General features: G+C 37.9%; 1 protein-coding gene across 1 annotated transcript in view; it reads right to left on the bottom strand.

The window, feature by feature from the left end:
- shank1 (SH3 and multiple ankyrin repeat domains 1) overlaps nucleotides 1–26,805 on the bottom strand; it is a 118,388-nt gene that overhangs the window by 65,208 nt on the left and 26,375 nt on the right. Inside the window, 5 exon segments of the mRNA XM_056453602.1 lie at nucleotides 1,275–1,442; nucleotides 1,535–1,689; nucleotides 12,681–12,789; nucleotides 14,665–14,736; nucleotides 16,205–16,408. Coding sequence (XP_056309577.1) covers nucleotides 1,275–1,442; nucleotides 1,535–1,689; nucleotides 12,681–12,789; nucleotides 14,665–14,736; nucleotides 16,205–16,408 — 708 coding nt within the window.

Genomic DNA, 26,805 nt, shown 5'->3' on the forward strand with positions numbered 1-26,805 from the left:
TTGAGTTAAATTGTCAATTTCACCAAATGTTTTAAGGTAAAAAAAAAAAACAAAGTTGATGACAAAGTTGATGGCAAATTTGATGAGTGTGTTAGATACCCACCCCTGACTGACTGAGTTTTGACTGAATTACTTATGATACTAAATGACACCTAGTTTAATGTTTAAAAAGAACATTTTCTTGGTTAGTACTTATGCTCAACTAGGCAAAATATATTATTAAATATAAGAAATTTTGTACATTTAAAAAAAATAAAACATTCTGTGATGGCAAAGCTAAATTTGTAATGTCTTCTTACAGCACATTATCCTTCAGAAACTATTCTATAGTGCTGCTTTGGTGCTGAAGTGACATGTATTATTATTAATAATAGTATTAATATGATTAATATTATTATCACCATCATAGTTTAATTACTGGCGATGCAGTGGCACAGTAGGTAGTGCTGTCGCCTCAAAGCAGGAAGGTCGCTGGTTCGAGCCTCGGCTAGGTCAGTTGGCGTTTCTGTGTGGAGTTTGCATGTTCTCCCCGTGTTCGCGTGGATTTCCTCCAGGTGCCCCATTTCCCCCACAGTCCAAAGTCATGCGACACAGGTACATTTGGGTAAGCTAAATTGTCCGTAGTCTATGAGTGTGAGTGAGTGTGCATGGATGTTTCTCAGTGATGGGTTGCGGCTGGAAGGGCATCCGCTGCGTAAAACATGTGCTGGATAAGTTGGCGGTTCATTCCGCTGTGGCGACCCCGAATTATTAAAGGGACTAAGCCGAAAAGAAAATGAATGAATGAGTTTAATTACTTGTGAAAAGTTATTTGCAAAGCTTAAACCCCTGGTCTCTAAAATTGTCACTTCCACGCATTTCCAGTATCTGAGATCATCTTCTGCTGAACTGTTTTCTGTTCCAAACTTTAAGATGAAGTCATTTGGTGGCAGGGCTTTTAGTTGTACAGCCTCAAAGTTATGGTATTCCCTGCCTTTGCACATTCGCCAGATGGACTCTATTTCCAATTTTAAATCTCAGATTTTTTGTTTAGCATAGCTTTTAATGATTTTCTGGTTTAATAATATTATGCTGATTGTCATTTTTACTGCTTGTAATTTAATAATGTGCCTGTGATCTGCTGTAAGGTGTCCGTGAGTGCTTTGAAAGGTGCCTAAAAAAAAAATAATGCATTCTTCTTCTTATTATTATTATTATTATTATTATTATTATTATTATTATTATTATTACTACTATTATTAGTCATCCACTTGTTGTCAGCATTTTTTTCATACCTGATGTGTCTCATCCCAGCCGTTCTCATCACGGAGCCCCAGCCTGGCTCTGTGGTACAGCAGGGTCTCGCAGCAGGAGGTGTCGCCCCCTATCAGCACAGTGTGGTACAGTGGTGTCAGCCCACGGCTGTCCTTATAATCAGAAGACGCCCCCAAAGACAACAGAGTCTGAACAAAAAAAAACAGGGGATTACATTTCAATCTGAACCTATATTAAATACTAATCAGGATGTAAAGTTGCTTTTGTGTTTGTGTGTTACCAGTAGGGCAGTGTGTGCATGTGCTCTGACGGCCTTGTGCAGAGGAGTCAAGCCATCTCTCGCCCTAAAGTCAATGTGTGCTCCACCCATCACCAGAACCCTGATGATCTCACTTCCGCCCGGCTCTGTCTGTACGGCCAGAGAGAGTGGAGTCTCTGTTTAACACACACAGACAGAGTTTGAGTATTCATGTTCTGAAGGGTTAGTTGTCAGTGTCAGTATAGGGTGCACATTCATGTGTCGCATTTAGTTGCACCTATGACATATTATCTCGGAAGCACATGTGCTTTGTTTCAGAGGAAGCTGCATGCATGCATATGGGGGAGTTTTTTCATATAAACCTCATGGTTTTCGCTATTGCACATTCATTCGACCGTGGCGGGGCGCCACACCAAAATTCATCCCGCCACGGCTACATTACAGCTTCTCATTCAAAACATTCGGTTGTTTTTTTTTAAATAGCGGGTTATAATCACACCAAAAACGTATTAAAAGGTAAGTGAATTATAACAGCGCAAACTTTTCAGTAATCGTAGTAGTGCTGTGCGTTCTTTGTTTAACTCTTTAAGGTGACGTGCTGACAGACTGACTGACTGACAGGTGCATGATGCGTGAGTCCAGCAAACACGACGTAGCTTTCAGTTATGATGAACACAGTTTCCATAATTATACTTTATTTATAGATAAAGGACTGTGGTTCTGCATACAATGACTTTATCTTGCTGGAGGTATAACAGTTTCACTTTACTTCAGGACGGATTAATTTGGCTCTGTAGGTCTGTTGGAGACATTCATAAATATTCCTCGCAAATCTAATAAATGTTGAAGACATCCTCGTTACATAAACACACTAAATTGCACTTTAGCATAGTTTATTTGAGAGCACACAAGAAAATCTGCACTTGAGCAGCGTATTTGAGGGCGTGGAAGAAGTTTTTTCCACAAGCAGAGGAAATCGGCGCTCGAGCACACAGAGATTGACATGCGATCTCGACTTAATACTGGGCTCACTACCTTTGTTAATGAAATAACGCCACACGTAGTTGGTAGATCTGGGTAAAATGCCCAGCAGAGTCTGCCGCCACAGCTGGAAAAAATCCTAGAGGAAACACTGGACCTTTTTCATAAAATGCTAAATTACCCATAATGCCTTGCATGTATGCGCAAAAGAGGATGTTTCAATCTCGACAGCTTGATACATATATAGTGTCACATTTTAATTGCTTTTAATAGCAGACACTGAATTAGGAGAACGTGTTTCTCTCGCATGTGAACCCCAAAGTTGTGCATCGCAAAAACACTCTGTATTCCACTCAAATTAGTATTGACAACCACTTTCAGATCCAGACTCTTGTTGACGACAATTATAATTGAAAGTTTTAAGCATCCTACCGGAAGGGGTTGCTTGCTATGGCGCCTGCATACAGCAACAAAGATAAAGGTCTATGCTGACACTGAGAGGAAGAAACTGTAGAATAAAGTTGTTATTTCACACAAAAGGATTCTTGGAGCTTGATAATATTCTAAATGAAGCACTGAATGCATATGGTCTGTTTTAAGGATGTTTTTTGGTACCTTTCTAGACTTTTGACAAGTCATAAACCTTGCTGTCTGTAGAGGATGAGGGAGCTCTCTTGATTTCACCTAAAATATCTTAATTTGTGTTCTGAAATGAACGAAGGTCTCAAGGGTTTGGAATAAGATGAGGCGAAGTAATTAATAACATCATTATTATTTTTTGGTGAACTAACATGTTTTGAAATTTCCACATAGGAAAGGTTTTTTAAGGCCCAATTCCAATTTCACCCCTCTTTTTGTGCGTTCACGTGAAGGGGTAAGGGTGTCCTAATTTTCTTTAGCTTGAAGGTGTAGGGTTAAGTGGTAGGGTTAGATAGCCCTTAAAACAGAGTTTCCAGGACTGGAAGCCTATGGGGGACAAAAATTTCCCAGAATACATCATCTTAAACAACAACGTTGCCGCACACGGAAGTCATGAGATGCACAAATTAGTATTTTTTGTAATTTTTTTTTTTTTTTACAACAAACAAGCATATGTTTTAATACGTTCATAACCGTGTTCGTGTTTTACTATCATGCTTTTTAAAAAAACTATTAAATAAAAGCTAAATTTTGCTATCTATAATCCCTAATAATAACTCCTGTATAGCAGTCCCACAACATACTTTCACACCAGTCACTCGATGACACTTGTATACCCTTGTCAGAAAAGTCTAGTGGCTGGGAATGAGCTTTTTACGGTGTCTGGTATAATGTTATGTTAATGTTGTTTTTGTGTGTTTTCATAGATCTTGATGAGGAGACCTCATCAAGATGGCGCCGCGGATGGCCGCTTCGGCGTGGGGCTCTCCAGTGTTTGCACTGTTTTTGTTAGTCTGTCCTGTTTTATGTTTGTCAAACACGATCAGTTACACCAGGGACGAGCTGCTGAACATTCGGCAGTGCACACCAACTAATCAAGAACTGGATTTTGATTTTTGTGGCGTTTTGCGGAACATTGTAGTCGGCGGAGCAGCCGCATTGTGGAAACGCTACAAGACGCGCAAGCGTGGGAAGCGAGCCGGCGCGCTCGTCAGGCTAAGACAGCGCGGCTTCAGAACGGCGCTGCCCAGCATTCACCTGGCGAATCTCCGCTCTCTTCCTAACAAAATGGACGAACTACTTCTGCTCACATGCAAAAACAAGAACTTTAACAACTCTGCTGTCCTGTGTTTCACAGAAACCTGGCTAAACGAAGCCATTCCGGACAGCGCATTAAACCTACCGGACTTTCAGCTGTACAGAGCAGATCGCGATACGGAGTCAACGGGCAAAACGCGCGGTGGTGGAACATGCTTTTACATCAACAGAAGGTGGTGTACGGATGTAACTGTGTTAAAGAAGATGTGCTGTCCTGATGTGGAAGTGCTTTTCATTAACTGTAAGCCTTTTTATTCACCAAGAGAGTTTTCCTCGTTCATTCTCGTCTGTGTTTACATTCCACCGCAAGCACACGTGAGTACTGCGCTGCAACAGCTGGCTGATCTGATCACAGAGACAGAACAACAACACCCGGACTCTGCTTTTATCATACTTGGGGACTTTAATCAGGCAAAACTCACACATGAGCTGCCTAAATTCATACAGCACATTACATGCCCCACCAGAGGCAATATAATTTTGGACCATTGCTACACCACAATAAAGAATGCATATCGCTCCGTCGCCAGAGCAGCTCTAGGACTCTCCGATCACTGCCTGGTTCATCTTATACCAACTTACAGGCAAAAACTTAAAACTACTAAGCCAGTATTAAGGACAAAGATAAAGGTCTATGCTGACACTGAGAGGAAGAAACTGTAGAATAAAGTTGTTATTTCACACAAAAGGATTCTTGGAGCTTGATAATATTCTAAATGAAGCACTGAATGCATATGGTCTGTTTTAAGGATGTTTTTTGGTACCTTTCTAGACTTTTGACAAGTCATAAACCTTGCTGTCTGTAGAGGATGAGGGAGCTCTCTTGATTTCACCTAAAATATCTTAATTTGTGTTCTGAAATGAACGAAGGTCTCAAGGGTTTGGAATAAGATGAGGCGAAGTAATTAATAACATCATTATTATTTTTTGGTGAACTAACATGTTTTGAAATTTCCACATAGGAAAGGTTTTTTAAGGCCCAATTCCAATTTCACCCCTCATTTTGTGCGTTCACGTGAAGGGGTAAGGGTGTCCTAATTTTCTTTAGCTTGAAGGTGTAGGGTTAAGTGGTAGGGTTAGATAGCCCTTAAAACAGAGTTTCCAGGACTGGAAGCCTATGGGGGACAAAAATTTCCCAGAATACATCATCTTAAACAACAACGTTGCCGCACACGGAAGTCATGAGATGCACAAATTAGTATTTTTTGTAATTTTTTTTTTTTTTTACAACAAACAAGCATATGTTTTAATACGTTCATAACCGTGTTCGTGTTTTACTATCATGCTTTTTAAAAAAACTATTAAATAAAAGCTAAATTTTGCTATCTATAATCCCTAATAATAACTCCTGTATAGCAGTCCCACAACATACTTTCACACCAGTCACTCGATGACACTTGTATACCCTTGTCAGAAAAGTCTAGTGGCTGGGAATGAGCTTTTTACGGTGTCTGGTATAATGTTATGTTAATGTTGTTTTTGTGTGTTTTTCATAGATCTTGATGAGGAGACCTCATCAAGATGGCGCCGCGGATGGCCGCTTCGGCGTGGGGCTCTCCAGTGTTTGCACTGTTTTTGTTAGTCTGTCCTGTTTTATGTTTGTCAAACACGATCAGTTACACCAGGGACGAGCTGCTGAACATTCGGCAGTGCACACCAACTAATCAAGAACTGGATTTTGATTTTTGTGGCGTTTTGCGGAACATTGTAGTCGGCGGAGCAGCCGCATTGTGGAAACGCTACAAGACGCGCAAGCGTGGGAAGCGAGCCGGCGCGCTCGTCAGGCTAAGACAGCGCGGCTTCAGAACGGCGCTGCCCAGCATTCACCTGGCGAATCTCCGCTCTCTTCCTAACAAAATGGACGAACTACTTCTGCTCACATGCAAAAACAAGAACTTTAACAACTCTGCTGTCCTGTGTTTCACGGAAACCTGGCTAAACGAAGCCATTCCGGACAGCGCATTAAACCTACCGGACTTTCAGCTGTACAGAGCAGATCGCGATACGGAGTCAACGGGCAAAACGCGCGGTGGTGGAACATGCTTTTACATCAACAGAAGGTGGTGTACGGATGTAACTGTGTTAAAGAAGATGTGCTGTCCTGATGTGGAAGTGCTTTTCATTAACTGTAAGCCGTTTTATTCACCAAGAGAGTTTTCCTCGTTCATTCTCGTCTGTGTTTACATTCCACCGCAAGCACACGTGAGTACTGCGCTGCAACAGCTGGCTGATCTGATCACAGAGACAGAACAACAACACCCGGACTCTGCTTTTATCATACTTGGGGACTTTAATCAGGCAAAACTCACACATGAGCTGCCTAAATTCATACAGCACATTACATGCCCCACCAGAGGCAATATAATTTTGGACCATTGCTACACCACAATAAAGAATGCATATCGCTCCGTCGCCAGAGCAGCTCTAGGACTCTCCGATCACTGCCTGGTTCATCTTATACCAACTTACAGGCAAAAACTTAAAACTACTAAGCCAGTATTAAGGACTGTCAAGAGATGGACCAACGACACAGAGCAGGTCTTACAAGCCTGTTTTGAATGCACTGACTGGGATGTTTTTGAAGCTGCAGCCACAGATCTGGACGAGCTCACAGAGACTGTAACATCATACATCAGTTTCTGTGAGGAGTTATGCATCCCTACCAGGACCTACTTGTCATTTAACAATGATAAACCATGGTTCACACCAAAACTCAGACAGCTTCGTCAGGCCAAAGAGGATGCTTACAGGAGTGGTGACAGGATCCTGTACAATCGGGCCAGGAACACATTGACAAAGGAGATTGGTGTGGCTAAGAAAAGCTATGCCAAAAAGCTGCAAAACCAGTTTTCAGCTAACGACCCTGCATCAGTGTGGAGAGGCTTAAAAGATTTCACTAATTACAAGACACCGTCCCCCAGTATCGACAGCAATAAACATATTGCAAACGAGCTGAATATGTTCTACTGTAGGTTTGACACCTATGACCAGACACCTCACACCCACCCGGACCATCTCCCTACACAGCCATCAACACCACATCAACACAGCCCGGACCATCGCCCTACACGGCCATCAATACCACATCAACACAGCCCGGACCATCTCCCTACACAGCCATCAACACCACATCAACACAGCCCGGACCATCGCCCTACACAGCCATCAACACCTCCAGCCATCTTCCTCTCCCCCCCTGCTCTTCAGATCAGTGAGGAAAATGTGCGTCAGATCTTCAGTAAACAGAAGAGAAGGAAAGCACCAGGGCCAGATGGTGTCTCACCAGCCTGTCTGAGAACCTGCGCTGACCAGCTGGCTCCCATTTTCTCACATATCTTCAATAGATCACTGGAACAGCGCAAAGTTCCATCCTGCTTTAAGCGCTCCATCATCATCCCAATCCCAAAGAAGCCAAAGATCACAGGACTCAATGACTACAGACCTGTGGCCTTAACATCTGTGGCCATGAAGTCATTCGAAAGACTGGTGCTAGCATATCTGAAGGACATCACTGGACCCCTGCTGGACCCCCTGCAGTTCGCCTATAGAGCAAACCGGTCTGTGGATGATGCAGTCAACATGGGACTGCATTATACCCTACAACATCTGGACAAACCAGGGAACTACGCAAGGATTCTGTTTGTGGACTTCAGTTCTGCCTTTAACACCATCGTCCCATCACTGCTTGAGTACAAACTGACCCAGCTCTCTGTTCCTAGCTCTGTCTGTCAATGGATCACCAGCTTTCTGACAGATAGACAGCAGCTAGTCAGAATGGGCAAAATCACATCCGACAGCCGCACCATCAGCACTGGTGCCCCCCAGGGATGTGTTCTTTCTCCACTGCTCTTCTCCTTGTACACCAACGACTGCACTGCAAAAGACCCCTCCATCAAACTCATTAAGTTTGCAGACGACACTACTGTTATCGGCCTCATCCAGAACGGTGACGAGTCTGCATACAGACAGGAGGTGGAGCGGCTGGCGTTATGGTGCAGATACAACAACCTGGAGCTGAACACGCTCAAAACAGTGGAGATGATAGTGGACTTCAGGAGAAACCCCCCTGCACTCCCCCCACTCACCATCATGAACAGCACTGTTGCTGCAGTAGAGTCATTCAGGTTCCTGGGCACCACCATCTCTCAGGATCTGAAGTGGGACATTCATATAGACTCTATTGTGAAGAAAGCCCAGCAGAGACTGTACTTCCTTCGTCAGCTGAGGAAGTTCAACCTGCCACAGGAGCTGCTCGTACAGTTCTACTCAGCTGTCATCCAATCCATCCTCTGCACTTCAATCACCGTCTGGTTCGGCTCAGCTGCCAAAACTGACCTCCGTAGACTACAGCGAATAGTCCGGACTGCTGAACGAATCACTGGCACAACCCTTCCTACACTTCAAGAACTGTACTCTTCCAGAGTGAGTAAAAGGGCTCGCAAAATCACTCTGGACGCCTCACACCCAGCACACTACCTGTTCGAACTGTTACCGTCTGGTCGGCGCTTCAGAGCACCAAGCACAAAAACAGCCAGACACAGGAAAAGTTTCTTTCCTCAGGCTGTCTACCTTATGAACAGTTAAATATTCCCCTACTGTGCAATAAATATGTGCAATACTTTCTCATACGCACTTGTACACAGCACCTTATATCAATATACAATGCAATACTTTCTACATTCGCACTTGTACACAGCACCTTATAACCTGTATATTTATAACAATCTGTACTACAACTCAACATCCAGGTTTCTTCACTAACCGCATCTGTTTAATGTTCATCATTTTTTATTATTATTATTTTATTTTTTTAGATTATTTTGTGTTGTCACATGTCACTTTATGTACACTGGAAGCTTCTGTAGCCAAAACAAATTCCTTGTGTGTGTGAAGCACACTTGGCAATAAAACCGATTCTGATTCTGATTCTGATTCTGATGAATATGGCCAGTACAGCTATGTTATTGCCACATTATATCGTTATGATAACATGATATTGCAGGATTCTGTGATTTCCTGAAGATAAATACCAAAAATAACACAACTGGAATAACTACAACAGTCATTGATCTCATATGAAGTAAGAGATCACAATGACATATGATGAAGTGTGCAGGTGTTGTAGTGGTGTCCCATTTCTTAGGGATAAATTTTAAAGCCCTCCCTTTTCACATTTCAAGGGCCAAGAGGAAGGTGAAGGTGCAGGGGTAAAAAAATTGAATTGGATCGGGCCTAAATTGTATAAACGGTGCATCATGTGCCTTAAATGCACAATTAAACTTTGCTTTTACTCATATGTCAGCATTTGCACACAGTCAAGCACACAGCCTCTCACAGCTTACTCTATTTGACAGTGTGCACAAACAATTTGTCTAGTGTGGGAGGGTGAGTGTTATGAAGGCTAGCGAGCGTGAGCTGTGCAAGTTAACCTCACGTTCCTGATCTCAATAAGTGGACTAGCAACAGATGCTAAGGGCAGTGACCTTTGTTATCTTTGTTAGCACGCCTGCCTCCCACACCTGGTTCGAACCCTGCTGTGAGTTGATCGAGTAGAACTTGAAGGGTTACACTTTGTTGTAAAGATGTCGATTTCGACTGTTTTTATTACTGTAGCTTCTGTAGTTATAAATAGGTAATCCTCTAAATTCTAACATGGATATACTGTATATATACAGATATAAAAAATAAATGAAAATCATTTGAAAATTCTGTTTGTCTGGATTTATGTTGACTATATTCTGAATGGTTGTCATTTTCTAGTCATAAAAAAATGCTCAAAATGACAAAAGTTATATCTGAAATCATTCACTGTTTCCTACATTAGTCCTCTAATATAGTCCACTTTAATGCGTGAATGAAAACAAGCCAGTGAATTTGAGCGCAGGGTACACAATAGATGTTGTTTTCTTTATGCTTTGCTGGTTGATAAATCCCTCAGATGGATTCAATTTTTTTTACTTCTTTGTCAGACCCTGTGAAAGTAATTTAACACTTGAGGTGTCTATTAGTAATGAACCAAATCTTGATTTCTGTTATGTATATAAATGTTAATTTAATCTGGATGCCATCTTGTGGTCAGACATGAAAATTAATTTGGTGCGCAAACTCTCACAGTGCATTATGAGTATTCTCTAGCCGCTGAGCGTACATCGGTTGTGCTTTGGAATGGACTCTTATCTACAAACATGTCTTTTCTTCCCACTGGTGCTACATATGGAACAATAGAAATATTTTATTCAAAAATATATCTTTATTTTACAATCAGTGGTTCAGTAATGGAATAGTACATGTTACCCAGTTCTTTAATGAGGAAGGTCTACTGCTGAGATTCTCATAAAATACAAAATTCCGGTAACTCTTAAAGAGTTTGCAATAACTATACTGTAGGTGCTATTCCTTCTGGATTATACATGCTTTTTAAAAACAATACAGTACCACCAGGAACCGTTACCATTCCAGAATCAGTTAATACGCCTATTGAGGAAATTTGTTTTGCTATAAAGAAATATAAAAATTATAAAATAAGAGCTCTGTTCCTCGAAAATACTGTCTCTACCCCTACTGCTATCTTACATTGGAACAGTCTTTTTGATCATTTAAACTGGGGAAATATATGGTCCACACAGCAAAAGTTTTTTCCGTACTAATTAGGTAAAGAAAATATCTTTTAAATCATTAGATAACATTTACCCAGTCAAAAACTTGTTAAAGGAAAGATTTGGATCAGACTTCGCTACAAATTGCTCCTTTTGTCAGAATAATACTGAAACTCATCCTCAATTATTTTGGTCATGCAACCATGTGTTCCAATTTTGGCAAGATGTTAATTTATTTATCTCAAATATTACTTTACAGAATTTTTCTGTTACTGTAAAAGTAATTCAGTTTGCTTTCTTGTATAAATTTTAACATAATGACTTATAATAAACCTTAATTCTTTTTTATGCAGATTTTACATTCATAAACATACATTTTCAAATTGCAAGCCAGTATTTATAGCATTTACACAAGAGATTAAAAATTACTTACAATTCCAGATTCACCTAACAAGAAAGCACTCAAAACATTTACAATTTGTATGACGTTTAATACGTATAATCTATTAAATTTTGCCATCTTCACTCTCAATTTCTTTTATTTTATATATCTATCCTCAAATCAGATATCTCTTCAATTTTGTTTCATTTCTGTTGTTTTTTCCTATTGTTTCTCTTGTTTTTCATTCTTTATCAGCACCATTGTAAATAATCGAATTATTATTATTGTAAATGATGTGTACCAAATGTATCTCTCTGTTATACAATAAATGTAAAAAAAAAAAACATCAGTTGTGCACTCATTATTGTGGAACCAAGCATTGGTTTGGCAGACCATTATAAATGGCTGCTCCCACAAATAGAACACTATTTAAGAGTGTAGGGGTGGTTTTAGACACGGACAATATTTTTACTTGTTATATTTGATAATTATAGGTATTTTGGCCAAACTCATAGCTAATAAATCTACTAAATCTAGAAAAACAAAACAAAAACAAAATTCATGTTATTATTTTTTCACAGAACTTTAATGTAAGATGATATAGGAAACTATTACTCCTGTTGCAATAAAATAAACTAACAAAAATCCATATTATGCTGTACAGTTTAGCATAATGAACTCAATTTTTATTATTTTAATGTTTATAATGGCCCCCCAGTTGACAACCATTGATGATAACAAAAAAGACTGTACGTTTCTCAGATCAGTCTCCTAGTGGCTGCAAATGGCACAGCAGTTCTCACTTTCCCTTGAGCAGGGCTTACGCTGAGAAGTGATTGTCAGCCTGGCAAAAATAACGTCAACTCAGTGACAAGGCAGACAACGCAAACTGTGAAAAACACTCAAGGTAGCCGTCTCGCTAAGTCACACATTTCCGCAAACCAGCGCTAATATTACTCTGCATTATCATCTGGTCCACAAAACGACTTTCACAGCATGTCTGGCCACTTCATGCAGCTCGCCAAAGTGCTAAAACTTCAATTAATATGCCACAAAAGATGCTGGCCCCTTACAAACACATTCAAATTATTCAGTGGTCTTCCTCTGTTGACACGCGCTGAACTGAACCATCGAGCAGCAGTAATAGTTTCCTCTCATTAAGCAGCCCAAGAGCACTAATTGGGTTTTTGTTTATTTGTTTGTTTAGAGCGCAGTCACTGTGTCTAAAGTTGACCTTATGATCTTTTTTTTGCACAATTTCAACTCCAGATGACTTGTGTTGGAAATTGCATGGATCGCTTGAGAAGATGCAAATGTCCATTCCTGTAAACACTCACTGAATATTCATGAAGCCCGATTTCCATATGCATACAGCATGTGTGGCCAGTTTATGCTCTGTTGGCAGTAATTCATTATTCGGCTTACTAATGGGAAGTTCATTAACTCTCGCAGGAAGCGTCTGACACCTCACCTCCTGTATCAGGGTCGTGGTAGTTGGGGTCAAGTCCTTTATCGACAAGTTTGGCTACCTTTTCCACAGCGCTGGTCTGGATGTAGTCCATGAACTTCTTCAGACTGGCCTGTAGGGGTAGACATGTTACTTAAGGCTCAGAGCTAATCTTGCCAGTGGCTTGAAATCAGACTAAACCAATCCCAAATGGCACAATTTTAGTGTCTATTTGCTGGTTGCGAGTGTCCATTAAAGGTGCTTTATGTACGTTTTTGACTCTTTTAAAGCATAAAAACTTAACAATATGTTTGCGAATATTTAGAAAACATGCACACTTGTTTATCTGAAAAACAATGCCACAGTTACAGTTATTCTTCTTTTAAAGCTTGTGTTCTGTATTGGAATGTCTATCTTTGTTTTGGTCTGTGTAACCACGGCTAGTTTCCCCAATTAAATTTCAGCACCTCAGGTTGCCTTCATGGAAAACACAGCATATTACATGTCAGTCTAAAAGACTGCCTAAATGTAACTGGATGGACCCGAAAATGTGACGAAATGAGACGTAGATTCTGAGTTATAAACATCCACATGAGGAGGTTTTAAATAGCAAATCATATACATTTTACAAATGTAAACATTAGCTGAGCAACTTACAGTGTACACTCTCAGAAATAAAGGTACGCGAGCTGGGGTGGTACCTTTTCAGAAGATAATAAAGAAGATACAAATTTTAATAGGAACACTGAGGTATCAGTATGAACCTTTTAGGTACAAATTTGTACCTTTTGAAATGTAATAACCGTACCTTTATTTCTGAGAGTGTAAGGCTTAATTGTTCTGTTGGTGTTGTTAATCTGACCCCCTGTGAGTGCAATCAATAGTTGAAGGAGGTGTCGGGTGAAAAAACCCTCTCTGATATTTTGAATTTGAACTGCAATACTAGGGCTGGGCGATTAATCGAAAAGTATTAATCGAAAATTGACATTCAGAATCTATAATCGATCAAATTTTTCCAGGTCAATTTTTTCAATTAATTTCCCTACTGTATGTGGAGTCACGTGAGCCCGTACTGTTAAGGCGGATTTATAGTTCAGCAATGACGAGTACTGTCTGGCGCAGCATTCGAGTGGTTGCATACCTTATTGACCATACATTAACGATGATTGGAAGCTGCGCCAGAGATGCCTTGAGACAGCATATTTTCTATTACAATAAAATTATCATTTACATTAAAATATTTGTTTACACAAGATGCAATAAATGCACTGTTTAAAATATTATTCACAGGATATACAAGAGTTATTTTATTTAGAAGAGATACTGCTTATTTTCTACTTTTGAAAACAATTAATTTTGTTTCCAAAATTGCAAGTTATTAATTTTTACTTTTTTATAAGAAAAAGAGAATGTTGGTTTTAGGCAATGTGTGTTTTAATGTCAGTTGTTCAACGTTGATGTTCGATAAATAATCATAGATAGTAGATAGTGTGTGCGTCCTTTAATTAGTTAAAAATCTAATAATGCTCCATTTATTCAAACATCTCTCACTTGTAATATGTGAGCATATTTAATGTACAAAACCTGTCAGTGAACTACGAGGGCAAAAAAATTAATAAACAAACAAAACTATCATTATCAATCGTAATCGAGTTCAAATCTTCAATTAATCAAGATTTTGATTTTAGGCCAAATCACCCTATGCAATACCAACATAAGGAACATTGTTATGTCTATCCAAGCGCATGGTTCCCTATTCCCCATTTTAGCTTTCAGAAGTCTGCTCATGAATGCCCATTTTTGCAACCACTATGTGTCTTCGATGCAAACTTCAGGTGAGCCCTGAGTAGACTTCTAGCCTACAGTTCAGTTAATGGATTGTTACATCACAAAATATAGACTTTTTGAAGGAAGAAAAAGAGTGTTTTGCATGCCATTTAGGATTGCTCTTTACTCATATTTAACTAATATATTATACTTAAATAATTGTTTCTGTGGTGAGGCCTACCTTAGTATGTAATTTGGCCAGCTGTTTCTCATCTAGATTTGTCTGTTTGTACACCCTGGTTTTGTAGCGGAACTGTGTGGAAAAAAGTTTGTACAAATCAGTGACAGACAGATATATGGAAGGCATTAATAATTCAATAATTAAATTTATAAAGAAAAATAAATATAAATGAAAGCAGCAAAAAATGTTTACAGTTTATAGTAATAATAATAGAAAATAAGACTAATAGATTTTCCCCCTAAAACACTTCAGCATTATAGACACTTTTCTTTGTTTGTTTGTTTGTTTAGATGACCAAGTATTAATACTTAATTTTAAGTCCAGATGGTTTTTAAAATATACGACTGTTAAAAAAAACTGAAACTATTAAATAATAACTCTTTCAAGGTGAGATAAAGTTGGAATACACTACACATATAGGATAAAAATAATCGATTTCCCAAATACTAAAATAGGAAAGTAGCTTTTAATGCACTTTTACTCATACAGTGATTTTTCCTCATGTCTCGTTTTTCGGTGCAAATGTTTAAAAAATCTTAATTCAACATTATTTATTTTGGAACAGACATGAAAGGTCTTGTTTATACTACATCAACTATAAAGGTAACCAAAACAAGAACAAACATAGGCTTATGCACTCCAAAACAATCCATTTGCTTCAGGTTTAAATATGATGATTTATTGGAAAACAAATATATTGAGCAAGATAATATTGTGCGTTGAATCCAACATTTAAATCACATGACTTTATTAATTTTAAATCCTTATATTTAACACCTTTTAAAGCCTTAAATTATGGGAGGCTGATCTACAACCAGCAGAAACTATGAAATAGTACAAAAATAACACTAAGCTAATATATAGGTGTAATTTAAGGGCAAAGGGTAATCCTTGATTTATTAAAATAACAAGTACTGTAAACCAGTGTTTCCCAACCCTGTTCCTGAAGGCACACCAACAGTACATCTTTTGGATGTCTCCCTTATCTGAACCATTCAGTTCAGGTTTTCAAGTCTCTTCTAATGTTCTGATGATTAGATTCAGGTGTATTTGAAAAGGGAGAGATTGAAAATGTGTACTGTTGGTGTGGTTGGAAAACACTGCTCTAAACCACAGAAATACTGAGAGGCACTGTTGTTAATCGTGAGCTGTAACTCTTCATAAATGAAAAAAACAGTAGCATTTGAGTTCATTTAACAAACAGGTGTCGCTGTCACTATTATTATGATCAACATCAGATAAAACAGGCTTCTAGTGAATTAACTGGACTCTGAGCTGACTATTGTTGCGAAACAGTACTTGCTCAAAATATAATAAATAATAATAATTGTAATAGTTCTTATTACATGACAAATTTCCATATAAGGGTTATTAAGATTCATAGTTACCAGTGAAGCTGCTAAAAGAATTATCACCAAGGCAACAAACAATTTGAAGCAGCAGTTTCCTAGCACCAGTGTTCACATTCAATTATAGAACCAGAGTGGAAAAAAGAAGAAGAAAAAAGTAAAACAAAAAGAGGAAACAAAAGGAAAGCTACCTCCAGGTAAGGTACTCCTTTCTCAAAGGACTGTGGGTACTCGCGGAGCGGCCTCTCCTCCTCCAGGAACTTGGCATCATGCCCGTCAGTGGCAGGTTGGAAAAGACCATAGTTTAAAACATCCCTCAGGGACTCAGTCAGACTACACATCACCTGCTGCTTCGCCTTCCATACGGTTGCATCAGGGTTGAACCTCAGACATTTCTATAGAGACAGAAAGAAAAAAAATGTCTGTCAGACAAACAGATTTAGCTGTTGGGTTTATATCATACACTATTATATTATATTATATTATATTATATTATATTATATTATATTATATTATATTATATTATATTATATTATATTATATTATATTAGTGTAAAAAAGGGCGGAGAAGTACAAGGCTAGTGGTGGGAATAATAATGAGACACACGCACAGTATAAAGCCAGTTTTACAATGCAGAATTTGCAGGAAATATTCCATAAAAAACGTAATTTAAGTTCTTATTTTTATATATTTAAAATGTTCTAGGGCAAATATTATTATTTTCTATTCACCTATGAAAAAATACAATAGTAAATTATGTAAATACTTTTTTATAGTAAATGTATTAATTTGTTCGGGTAATTCTATAGTTGGGGTGGTAATACAACAGCTATAGCATATAAACAAACTACCCAATACTCTACTACAGTTGCTATAACTATAGGTTATATTTTAGTACAATACAGCACAGTTTACTGTAGTAAAAACTAAAGTATACTACAGTATTTATTACAGTTTATCAGTTCACAATAGTTAATACAACAGTATGCTGTGGCATTCATTAACAAAGTGTTATAAAATACTATAGTATGAATAGTATGCTATAATACATTTTTCCATAGTATTGTTTAAACCACTAGTATTTATTATAAATTACTATAGTATTTTTCTCATGCGAGTAATTAAAACTAAATTTTATTAATAGCATTATTACACTATGTGTACACAATGGTTTGATACACATTTGGCTTTTACACAGTTGGTTTATAATATTCATTCATTCATTTTCTTTTCGGCTGAGTCCCTTTATTAATCTGGGGTCGCCACAGCGGAATGAACCGCCAACTTATCCAGCACGTTTTACGCAGCGGATGCCTTTCCAGCTGCAACCCATCTCTGGGAAACACCCACACGCTCTCATTCACACTCATACACTACAATTTAGCCTATCCAATTCACCTGTAGTGCATGTCTTTGGACTGTGGGGAGCACCTGGAGGAAACCCACGCGAATGCAGGGAGAACATGCTCGAACCAGCGACCTTCTTGCTGTGAGGTGACAGCACTACCTACTGCACCACTGCATCACTGGTTTATAAGATATACTTTTTAAATCAACTATCAGAGTAAACCTTAGATTCAATAGTGTAACACTTCTCTAAAAATATAATCAGGTGTATTACAGTCTGTTAGTTCACAGATGACGATCTTTCCACAGAGCACTTTCTGCAATTTGGCCTCTTGTTAATCATGTGCAGACTCTCTGCTTGTTTAAACATTGACTATGTTGTGTATCCCCATTGACCCTCATGAGGCAGAAACAGTTCTGTCCAGTGTGCACTAGAGGGAGACATTGTGATTCACTGGGGTGAAACTGAACCTCTTGTCAGATTAGCAGATCCCTGGCCACTAACTGTCCATCAGCCTCATTAACATCTCATTTGAGTCTCTGCTCACCCTGGTAGTGCTAAATGGCAATACTAATTAATTAATTAGCCTGCAATAAAAGCTATTAACAACTGGGTTGCTTAGGAATGTCAGAAACCTGATATGTTTTCTGACACTCCCTACTTCACAAGTACTGTTCGTTTCCTGCTTTGACATTGCCTGAAACTAGCTTGAGCACTAGCTCCAGGCTAAAGGACTAATGTTAGCTTCAAGCTACTGTATGAGGTTGGATTTTGGGACAGCAGCGCTGTTCCAGGAACTGTGAAAATGGGACAGCCCTACAGCAGAGTGCTGGAATGGACCCCCTTCTCTGACCTTGAGGAGTTCCAGTGATTGGCTTGTGCTTGCGTTTAGGCCTTAAGGCTATGTTTACACTTGTGTGTTTTCGTTTAATCCTCTTTCACACTGGCATTTCAGAAAATTCATCTATCCACAGTACAAAAAATTGCAGTGCAAAAAAATTAGCCAATATATAGTTATGAATTAAAATCAAATAAGAATATAATTCATTATTTAAAAACATATTCAATTGTGTTCAGAGTTTATCATGCTTCATTTGGTAGCAAAACCTTTTAAATGTTACCTGCATTCAAATCAGAACCAGATAAAATGAAAATATACAAGTAACTATATAATTACAGTACAAAGCTATATATAAAGTTATTAAAAATAAGACAAAGTGCAACAGTATTCATTATAAGTGTAACCCACTAGTCCCTACTGCATCCCACCTGCTCTGAGTTGGGATCGAACTGGAGATTCTTTGTATGGGAGTTGGTTGCTATGGTGTCTAGCATCTGTCGCTACAGCACCTTTAGAGGTCAGAGGAGTGGGGTTTACCTGCATAGCACTTCACTAGCTGGTCTCCATAAGCAACATAAATCCAGTAAAGAAGAAAGAGGGTAAGTATTTTTTTTTACCAGTGTTATATTTTAAATAAACAAGGCTTTGTACTGAATTCATTTTTTGTATCCACATAAAAGAATATCATTTGTCAGCAATTGGTAATACAGGCACAGGCTGTACAAATGACTATTTAGATTGTGCAATGTTTTCAGTTCATGTATGATCATTTGATTGAGGGCTGTGAAGCTAGTTTGAGTTATTATAATGCAGAAACGACTTAAAAGGTGCCATGGATGCATTTATTCAATGGCATAAATTGTTCTCTAATATCTACACAGGTTTGTGACTTAGGGTAGTTCAAAAATAATGAAAAAAACAGAAATTATTTCATATGCTCATTATAATCACACAAATTACCCCTAAAATAAAATACTCAGTTTTGACCCTATTTGGAATTGGTGTGAATATTAATAAGCTTAATAAGCTCTGATTTCTGCAGCTTTTAATAGTGCCTGCTGTCACAGCCTGTAATTTTTAACCACTACATAAACAGGCGAGTATTATAAAGTAAATTTAAGTGTTATTTCCCCTCTAGAAAAATGACAGTAAGAGCTGAGTGAAATGACACAATGCATAAATGTGAATTAAGCACTTATACTCAGTCTACATGTATTTGTCGCCTCCTTAGAAATAAATGAACAAAAGATACAATTAAACAGACCTTATGCCTCTGTGAGGTGGCACTAAATAATATTACAATTCGTATATCCCGCAATTTGAGTTCTAAAAAGCTGTGACCATGACTGGCTGTTTCACAGGGCTGCATTTTAGACTCCATACATCTCACATTTTCAAAATTAGAGCCCCATATACAGAGTATGTTAAATAAAAGCTTAGATCACATGTGTCAATTACAAGGCCCGCGGGCCAAATGCGGCCTGTCAAAACATTTAATCAGGCCTGACAACAAGTTTTGGTAATGAAGTTCAAGTGGCCCGTGCTTGCTTTAAATATTAGGTCTGTGACCATTACAGTATTGAGACATGGTGCTGTTGCGCTTCACCCTGCTCTCTAATTTAGACGTTAGCAGCATAACGTTACGCTTAATGTAAACAAGGTGAAATATTTCTGGGACTAGCACAACGGCAAAAAAAACGCAAAATGGACAGAGAATAATGACAATTTCAACCATGGTGGGAAACAGAATATTTATTCAAATATTTATTTATATATTACAAGTGTCCTTTGAAGCTAAATAATCGAAATAATTTCTTACCATTTATTTTTTATATAGGCTACCATTTATCTATAATAGCCCACTAATAAATATATTGCTTTAATTTTTTTCATATTATAGGTTCAGTTGCAGGCATCGACAGTTGCCATGGATCATTTCATGATCAGGTTGCCTTTTTAAAGCTAAAAGAATAAGTTTAATAATACAATATCAGAAGCCATCTGTTGCTTGTTACAATGTGGTATATCAGTTGTTGGCTTTTTGTTTTATTATCAGTTTTTCTGAATATGAAATAGTTTTTAAAGTAGACTACTGTTCTATGCTATCCTACTGTCCTGTTTTATGCTTATATTGGTTAGAGACCTTCATGTGTTGATAGAGATAAAAGCTGCTGTGACACAAATGTTGCCCTAATTAAAATTAAATGTAAAACCTTGCTATTTTGATAAATGGGGTTTAATGAAATGTAAGAGATGTTAGACAGTTGTTAATACACTTTTATTTTCTCCATAATAATTTTAATAATTTTTTTAAAATGTGTATGTATGGCCCCTGACTTTATTCACAACACTCAGTGCGGCCCTTACCAAGTTTGGATTTGACGCCCCTGGCTTAGATCAACTTAAAATAAGGAACAAAAAATATCATTGTTGTAATCTCACTAGCAAACATTGTATCCAATCAATTAATACTTCAGTATAAATAACCCTCTTTGGAGTCTGTTTGGTTTAGATTGGCCTGTTTTTCACAGAAATTTTACATTTGTAGAATTTAAATAGAACTTATATTAGAATTTACATTAACTTATAGAATGAGGAAAAAATTGTGTGTGAGGCTTATTTCTATTTAACTCTTATTTTTCAGCTGTGCCAAGTTACATCTGTATTTTCATTTTATGTCACCTTTAAAATATTATTCTTTGCCATTTTGGTCGAACAGATACAAGGTAGATCTCATTAAAAACACTTTAAAATATTTATTTGTATCTACTCTCAAATAAAACAAAACAGAGCCATTTTAAATTAAAACAAAGCTGACTGGTTTCTTTAAACTTGAGGTGTGCCTAGGGCTGGGTGATAAAATCGGTATCGATATACTTCATATTGACCAAACACCATTTTCAGTATCAATAAAATTGTTTGGTATAAAGTTTTGGTATGAAGGCTATAGTTTTATTAAAATGTGGCTGCTGAGTGCGCGCCTTGGAAGCAATGCCAATAAGCTTAGCATGTAAGTTTGTCAATTCAGTGGAGGCGTGCCATTTGCATGATGTGCAAGCAGTGCACAAGTGATGCTCACGCATTTTCCAGGTTCAATGAGTTGAAAAACATAGGAACTTTTTCAATGCCGCAAGCGCACCGTGATCCATGCAAGTAGAACAAACCAATCAATTCACCTTTTATTCAATTCACCTTTATTTGTATAGCGCTTATACAACGTAGATTGTGTCAAAGCAGCTTCACGTAAAAGGTCATAGTAAATTGGAACAGTGTAGTTCAGTTCACACTTTGCATGGAATATAAACATTTCAGTAATAACGGTAGACTAACTACTTCAGACTAACACAGCGCACCCAAACTTTGCAGTGCTTTTTACTTTTCTCCATAAACTTGCATCAGAGCTGCAGCAATGGTTTGTCCATTTGTCATCCTCTGAGAAAACGCTTGATGGTCACCTAGTTACAAGAGATACTATAGAAAATGGTGAAGGAAACCACTCGCTCACCACTTCAGGTCAGAATAACAACACACGCATAAATGAGTGCAGTATAGCAGCAGTGAGGAGATTGTAAATAAAAAATAATGTAAGGATGTCGCCAGAGTGGCTTTTTGGTTTCTTTTCTTGTGCATCCAGCCACTAGCTCCCCATCTGAAAGATTCTTTAGCACAGGGTAGTAATGTAGTCATTCAACTTCACAATTTGTAATGTTCAGTATGTATTTGAGTAATGATGGCTGGTTCTATTACTCGAAAGCTCAGATTTGATCATCATAATTTGTTTTGTTTACAGAGTTTAAGGTTTACTGTATCATTATTATTGACACCTTAGAGAAGTTGATCTACCGTTACTATCTCGCTCACACTTTGTAACATTTTATTTATCAAGTTTAAGAGTTTAACACTTATGTTTATTTTATTATAAAGAGATGGGATATTTTGTTTAAATATTTTTGTTTTTGACTATTAAAACTATTTAGTACTTAGTAATGTTGGTAAATGAAAATAAAGTGGTTAAATAAATAAAAAAAATCCTAATGTACCTAATTGTTACAAAATATTTAACAATTATCCATATCGAACGATATGAAACATGATATCATGACAATTTTGAGGAATTTTTTGCAATATCGCCCAGCCCTAGGTGTGCGCCACAAAATTAAATCAAAAATCAAAAGTGTAATGGACATATGAGAGGGGCTTGATGAATCAGAGAAGGACATGCAATAATCCAAAAGAGCCAATCAGGTAGTGAACAGGAACAGACATGCCTTACATTTCAGCATTTTGGTTTATTTACCCTGAAACAACCCTAAAACTGTGAAGTTTCCAGAAGTCTTTTTCTTTGAGGGTCATAAACTCCAAAGTAGTTTGTATTCCTGCTGTAACAGTAGCCAAAGTTGCTAATGTTAATATAAAAAGGCTTGCATAAACAAAGTCAGAGTCCAAAATGGTCAGTGTCCACTGTCCTCCCCTACGAGTGTGTGTGTGTGTGTGTGTGTGTGTGTGTGTGTGTGTGTGTGTGTGTGTGTGTGTGTGTGTGAGAGTGTGTTCATGCAGTGGCAGAGAGAAGTGTGAAATTTCTTCCTCCCTCTGCTATTCAGTCTCTCACTTTGCGCACAGCCAATCCCCATCACCATGACAACCAGTTCATTAGTGGAGCAAGCTGCGGGTTGCCATAGGAACACCTCGGCAGTGTCTTGGTGCTGAGGTGCGGTGGACAAGTCTCCATGCGAGTCTGTGGAGTGAGTGTGTGCACTGCTCCACAGAGGTCAGAGGTGGAGTGGGTGACTGCTTCGCCAATTTGGAGTATCAAGACATGTCAAGATCACTCACACTTCAGTGAGTTCAATTAAAACCTTACATATGCAAGGATACGCATTAAAAAAACTACTTGGGCAAAAGCGAAAAAGTCATCATCATTTGTAATGCTTTGTGACTTTTTTTAGATTCCCAGGTTTACGATGTCCCAAACTTTCATTGCTAATCTTAAGCCAATTGTAATGGTTTGTTTTAGTTCAATTTGGAATTTCCCAACCAATCGCAGAGACTTTTAAATACATTTTGCATCCTTATTTGCATATTATCTGTCTGAGATTGCATTCGAATTTAGAATAGGTGTATCCCAGATTGTAATGTGTTGAAGTGAGTGTTCCAAAGGTGGTGACTGTTCTATTATTTTTCAAGGACATTTAAATGTGAATGTTCTCCATGTTGAATAAGCATAAGAACTACAAAACTTATAAAAGCTACAGATTTTTAAAGAGTAACTACAAGCATGGCAAATGTGCAAGTCAGACTGTTAAGTAGAGATCCATATGGGGTCTTATTATGGTTCTTACATTGACAATCGTCTTTGGTGTATGAAAATATCTCAGAAAAGAACAATATTCTCCATAACTGTTTAACTGCCCCACCAAGAATTGCATTACTTAACTCCTAATGTCGCTAGTTAACACACTCAATGCATTTTTTTCCAACACATCCCATAATTAAAAAAAAAAAAAAAATCAACCTCTACCAAATGGTTGATTTGTCGGTTTATGGTAAAAGTACCGGAATTAATACAAATACTGTGAAAAATCTGAAAATATGAAGTGTAAGACCAATTTATTCAAAACATAATCAAAATAAAACATTTTTGAATACTAAATCATCTTTATTTTTTTTTAAGTATGCCATAAAAATATTTCAGTTTCTCATTTAACATGTTTTCTTGTTTTGTTTTACAATAAAACCACAATCAAGTATAGTGCAACAGGATTATGTTTGTTTGATTTTTTTTGTAACCCAACAATGCTGTTTGTGTAAACCATTATTTAAAATGGTCATTTTTTAAATGACTTTAACAGTCATTATTTAAAACTGTCAAAATATGGCCAACCAGCAGGCGGTTAAAGGGACAACAGTAGGCTTGTTTTAAATGTGCTCAAATTACTTGATTGTTGTGCTGTGTGAGAGTCCTCCTCTAAAAAAACAATGAAATAGTTTGTTTGTGCAAGCCTTTAAAAACCTGCAATTTTCTTTTAAAGTTCAGCACCCTCTAAATGGTGTAAAATTGGTTTCATATTGGCCATGTTTTCAAGACATTGTGTATGACCGGTATTACCGATCATAATGTAGATTTAATCAAACGCTATTCATTGTGTAAAGCAAGGCAAGGCATTTATATAGCACATTTCATACACAGTGGCAATTTAAAGTGCTTTACATAAACAAGAATTGAAGAAACAAGAAAATAAAAATGATTAAAAGAATTCAAAATTATTAAAACAGATCAAAACAGATTAAAATGTGTTAAAAAGGTTATAAAAGAATGAAACAGGAAAGAAAGACACAATAGTGCGATCTGTGGGACGTAGCACAGTGCTCATTCAGTAAAGGCACAGCTAAACAGATGTGTTTTCAGGCTTGATTTAAATGTGCCTAATGTTGGAGCACATCTGATCATTTCTGAAAGCTGATTCCAGCAGTGAGGGTGTAGTAGCTGAAGGCCGATTCACCCTGCTTAGACTGAACTCTTGATCCTAATGATCATACCTGTCAATATTGGAATGTGAAAATAAGGGATAAGCCCACCATAATAAGGGATTCCCCCAACCCGACTATGTGTTTCCATGCTTGAACAAATCGAAAGCACAGAACAGACTCACATTTAAGAGCAAGGGTGGCCCCTGGTGCTTCAGCGGTTGCGTATAGGGAGGCTCGTGTCTTTAATGTTTATTTGCCACCCTTCAGAGAAAGACTGAAAAATACGGGAAAAATACAGGAAAATACTTTTACGGGATGATAGCGGGATAGAACTGTGAAATAGTTTAGCAAATGCTCCTTTGTATAGGGTTTTATTTCAGGAAAACTGAGGTTGGAGGACAGGTTGTTCTAGGTTTGTTCCACTAATGTACATGTCACAATACACCAAATTTAAATAATTCCCACCCGAGGCCTGTCGGAGTGGGCCAAAGCCTGGATGAGCTGCATTAGGCTGGGCACACACTCAAAGATTTCAAGCCTGATTTACACCCTCCAATGATGGCAGCATGTGGTGTGATTCAAGACTCATCACAACTGACTTTTTGTCCAAGAAATCTTCAATTATGTGATTTTATTGTGCTAATATTTAACTGCTCCCGAGTCAGAGCCTCCCTGATCCCAAACTGTAAATATCAATCATGTTTGTCTTGATAAGGCAGCAACAACCAATGGAATTGAACAGGTTTCATAGTCTTTTTTTATGAGAAACATGAAAGTTACATGTTAAAGTTATAATAACTGTAAATTTGAGCTCCCATATTTGTTTTTAACCATGCTCGATTTTGGAGTTTCTGTGATACAATCTGCAGGAGTGTAATATTCAATGTGTTATTCAATACACCTATAGCACATGCCTTTGGACTGTGGGATCTGGAATCCAGAACACCCGGAGGAAACCCACGTGAACACGGGGAGAACATGCAAACTCCACACAGAAATGTAAACTGACCCAGCCTGGGTATGAACCAGCGACCTTTTTGCTGTGAGGTGATTGTGCTACACACTGCGCCACCGTGCTGCCCTCAGAGTATTATAATATTATAAAGTTAAATAGTTTTATGAAGCAATTGGTTCAACTGACTCTTATTACTTCTATTACTCCTATTAATTCTCCCATTGCTCTATGCAACACATTAACCTTTTAAAGGTATGTCTGGTCATCTACTAAAGGTGTAAATATGATACATAGGTTCAGCTTCAGACTTAAAGGGCCATGAAACCCTCAATTAAATTTACATTTACAACACAAAAATACATTTTTAAAGACTTATGGGTGTTAGTCTGAACATAAATTAAGGCAAAATTATCACATACACTCACCGGCCACTTTATTAGCTACCACTGTTTGTTAACTCAAACTTTTAATCAGCCAATCACATGGCAGCAACTCATTTAGGCATGTAGACATGGTCAAGATGATCTGCTGCAGTTTAAACAGAGAATCAGAATGGGGAAGAAAGGTGATTTAAGTGACTTTGAACGTAGCATGGTTGTTGGTGCTAGACAGGCTGGTCTCAGTATTTCAAAAACTGCTGATCTACTGGGATTTTCATGCACAACCATCTCTATGGTTTACAGAGAATAGTCAGAAAAAGAGAAAATATCCAGTGAGTGGCAGTTCTTTGGGTGCAAATGCCTCGTTGATGCCAGAAGTAAGAGAAGAATGGCCGAGAGTGGTTTGAGCTGATAGAAAGGCAACAGAAACTCAAATAACCACTTGTTACAACCAAAGTATGTAGAAGAGCATCTCTAAACGCACAACACATCAAACCTTGAGGCATTGGTCTACAGCATGACTGGGTGCCACCCCTGTCAGCTAAGAACAGAAAACTGAGGCTACAATTCGCACAGGTTCATCAATTTGGAAATAGAAGAGTGAAACACGTTGCCTGGTCTGATAAGTCTTGATTTCTGCTGCAAGATTCAGATGGTGGGGTCAGATTTTGGCATCAACATTATAAAAGCATGGATCCATCCTGCCTTGTATCAACGGTTCAGGCTAGTGGTGGCGGTGTAATGGTATGGGGGATATTTTCTTGGCACACTTGGGGTCCATTAATACCAACTGAGCATC

This window comes from Danio aesculapii, chromosome 3 (assembly GCF_903798145.1).
Source record: "Danio aesculapii chromosome 3, fDanAes4.1, whole genome shotgun sequence".
NCBI classification, from domain to species: domain Eukaryota; kingdom Metazoa; phylum Chordata; class Actinopteri; order Cypriniformes; family Danionidae; genus Danio; species Danio aesculapii.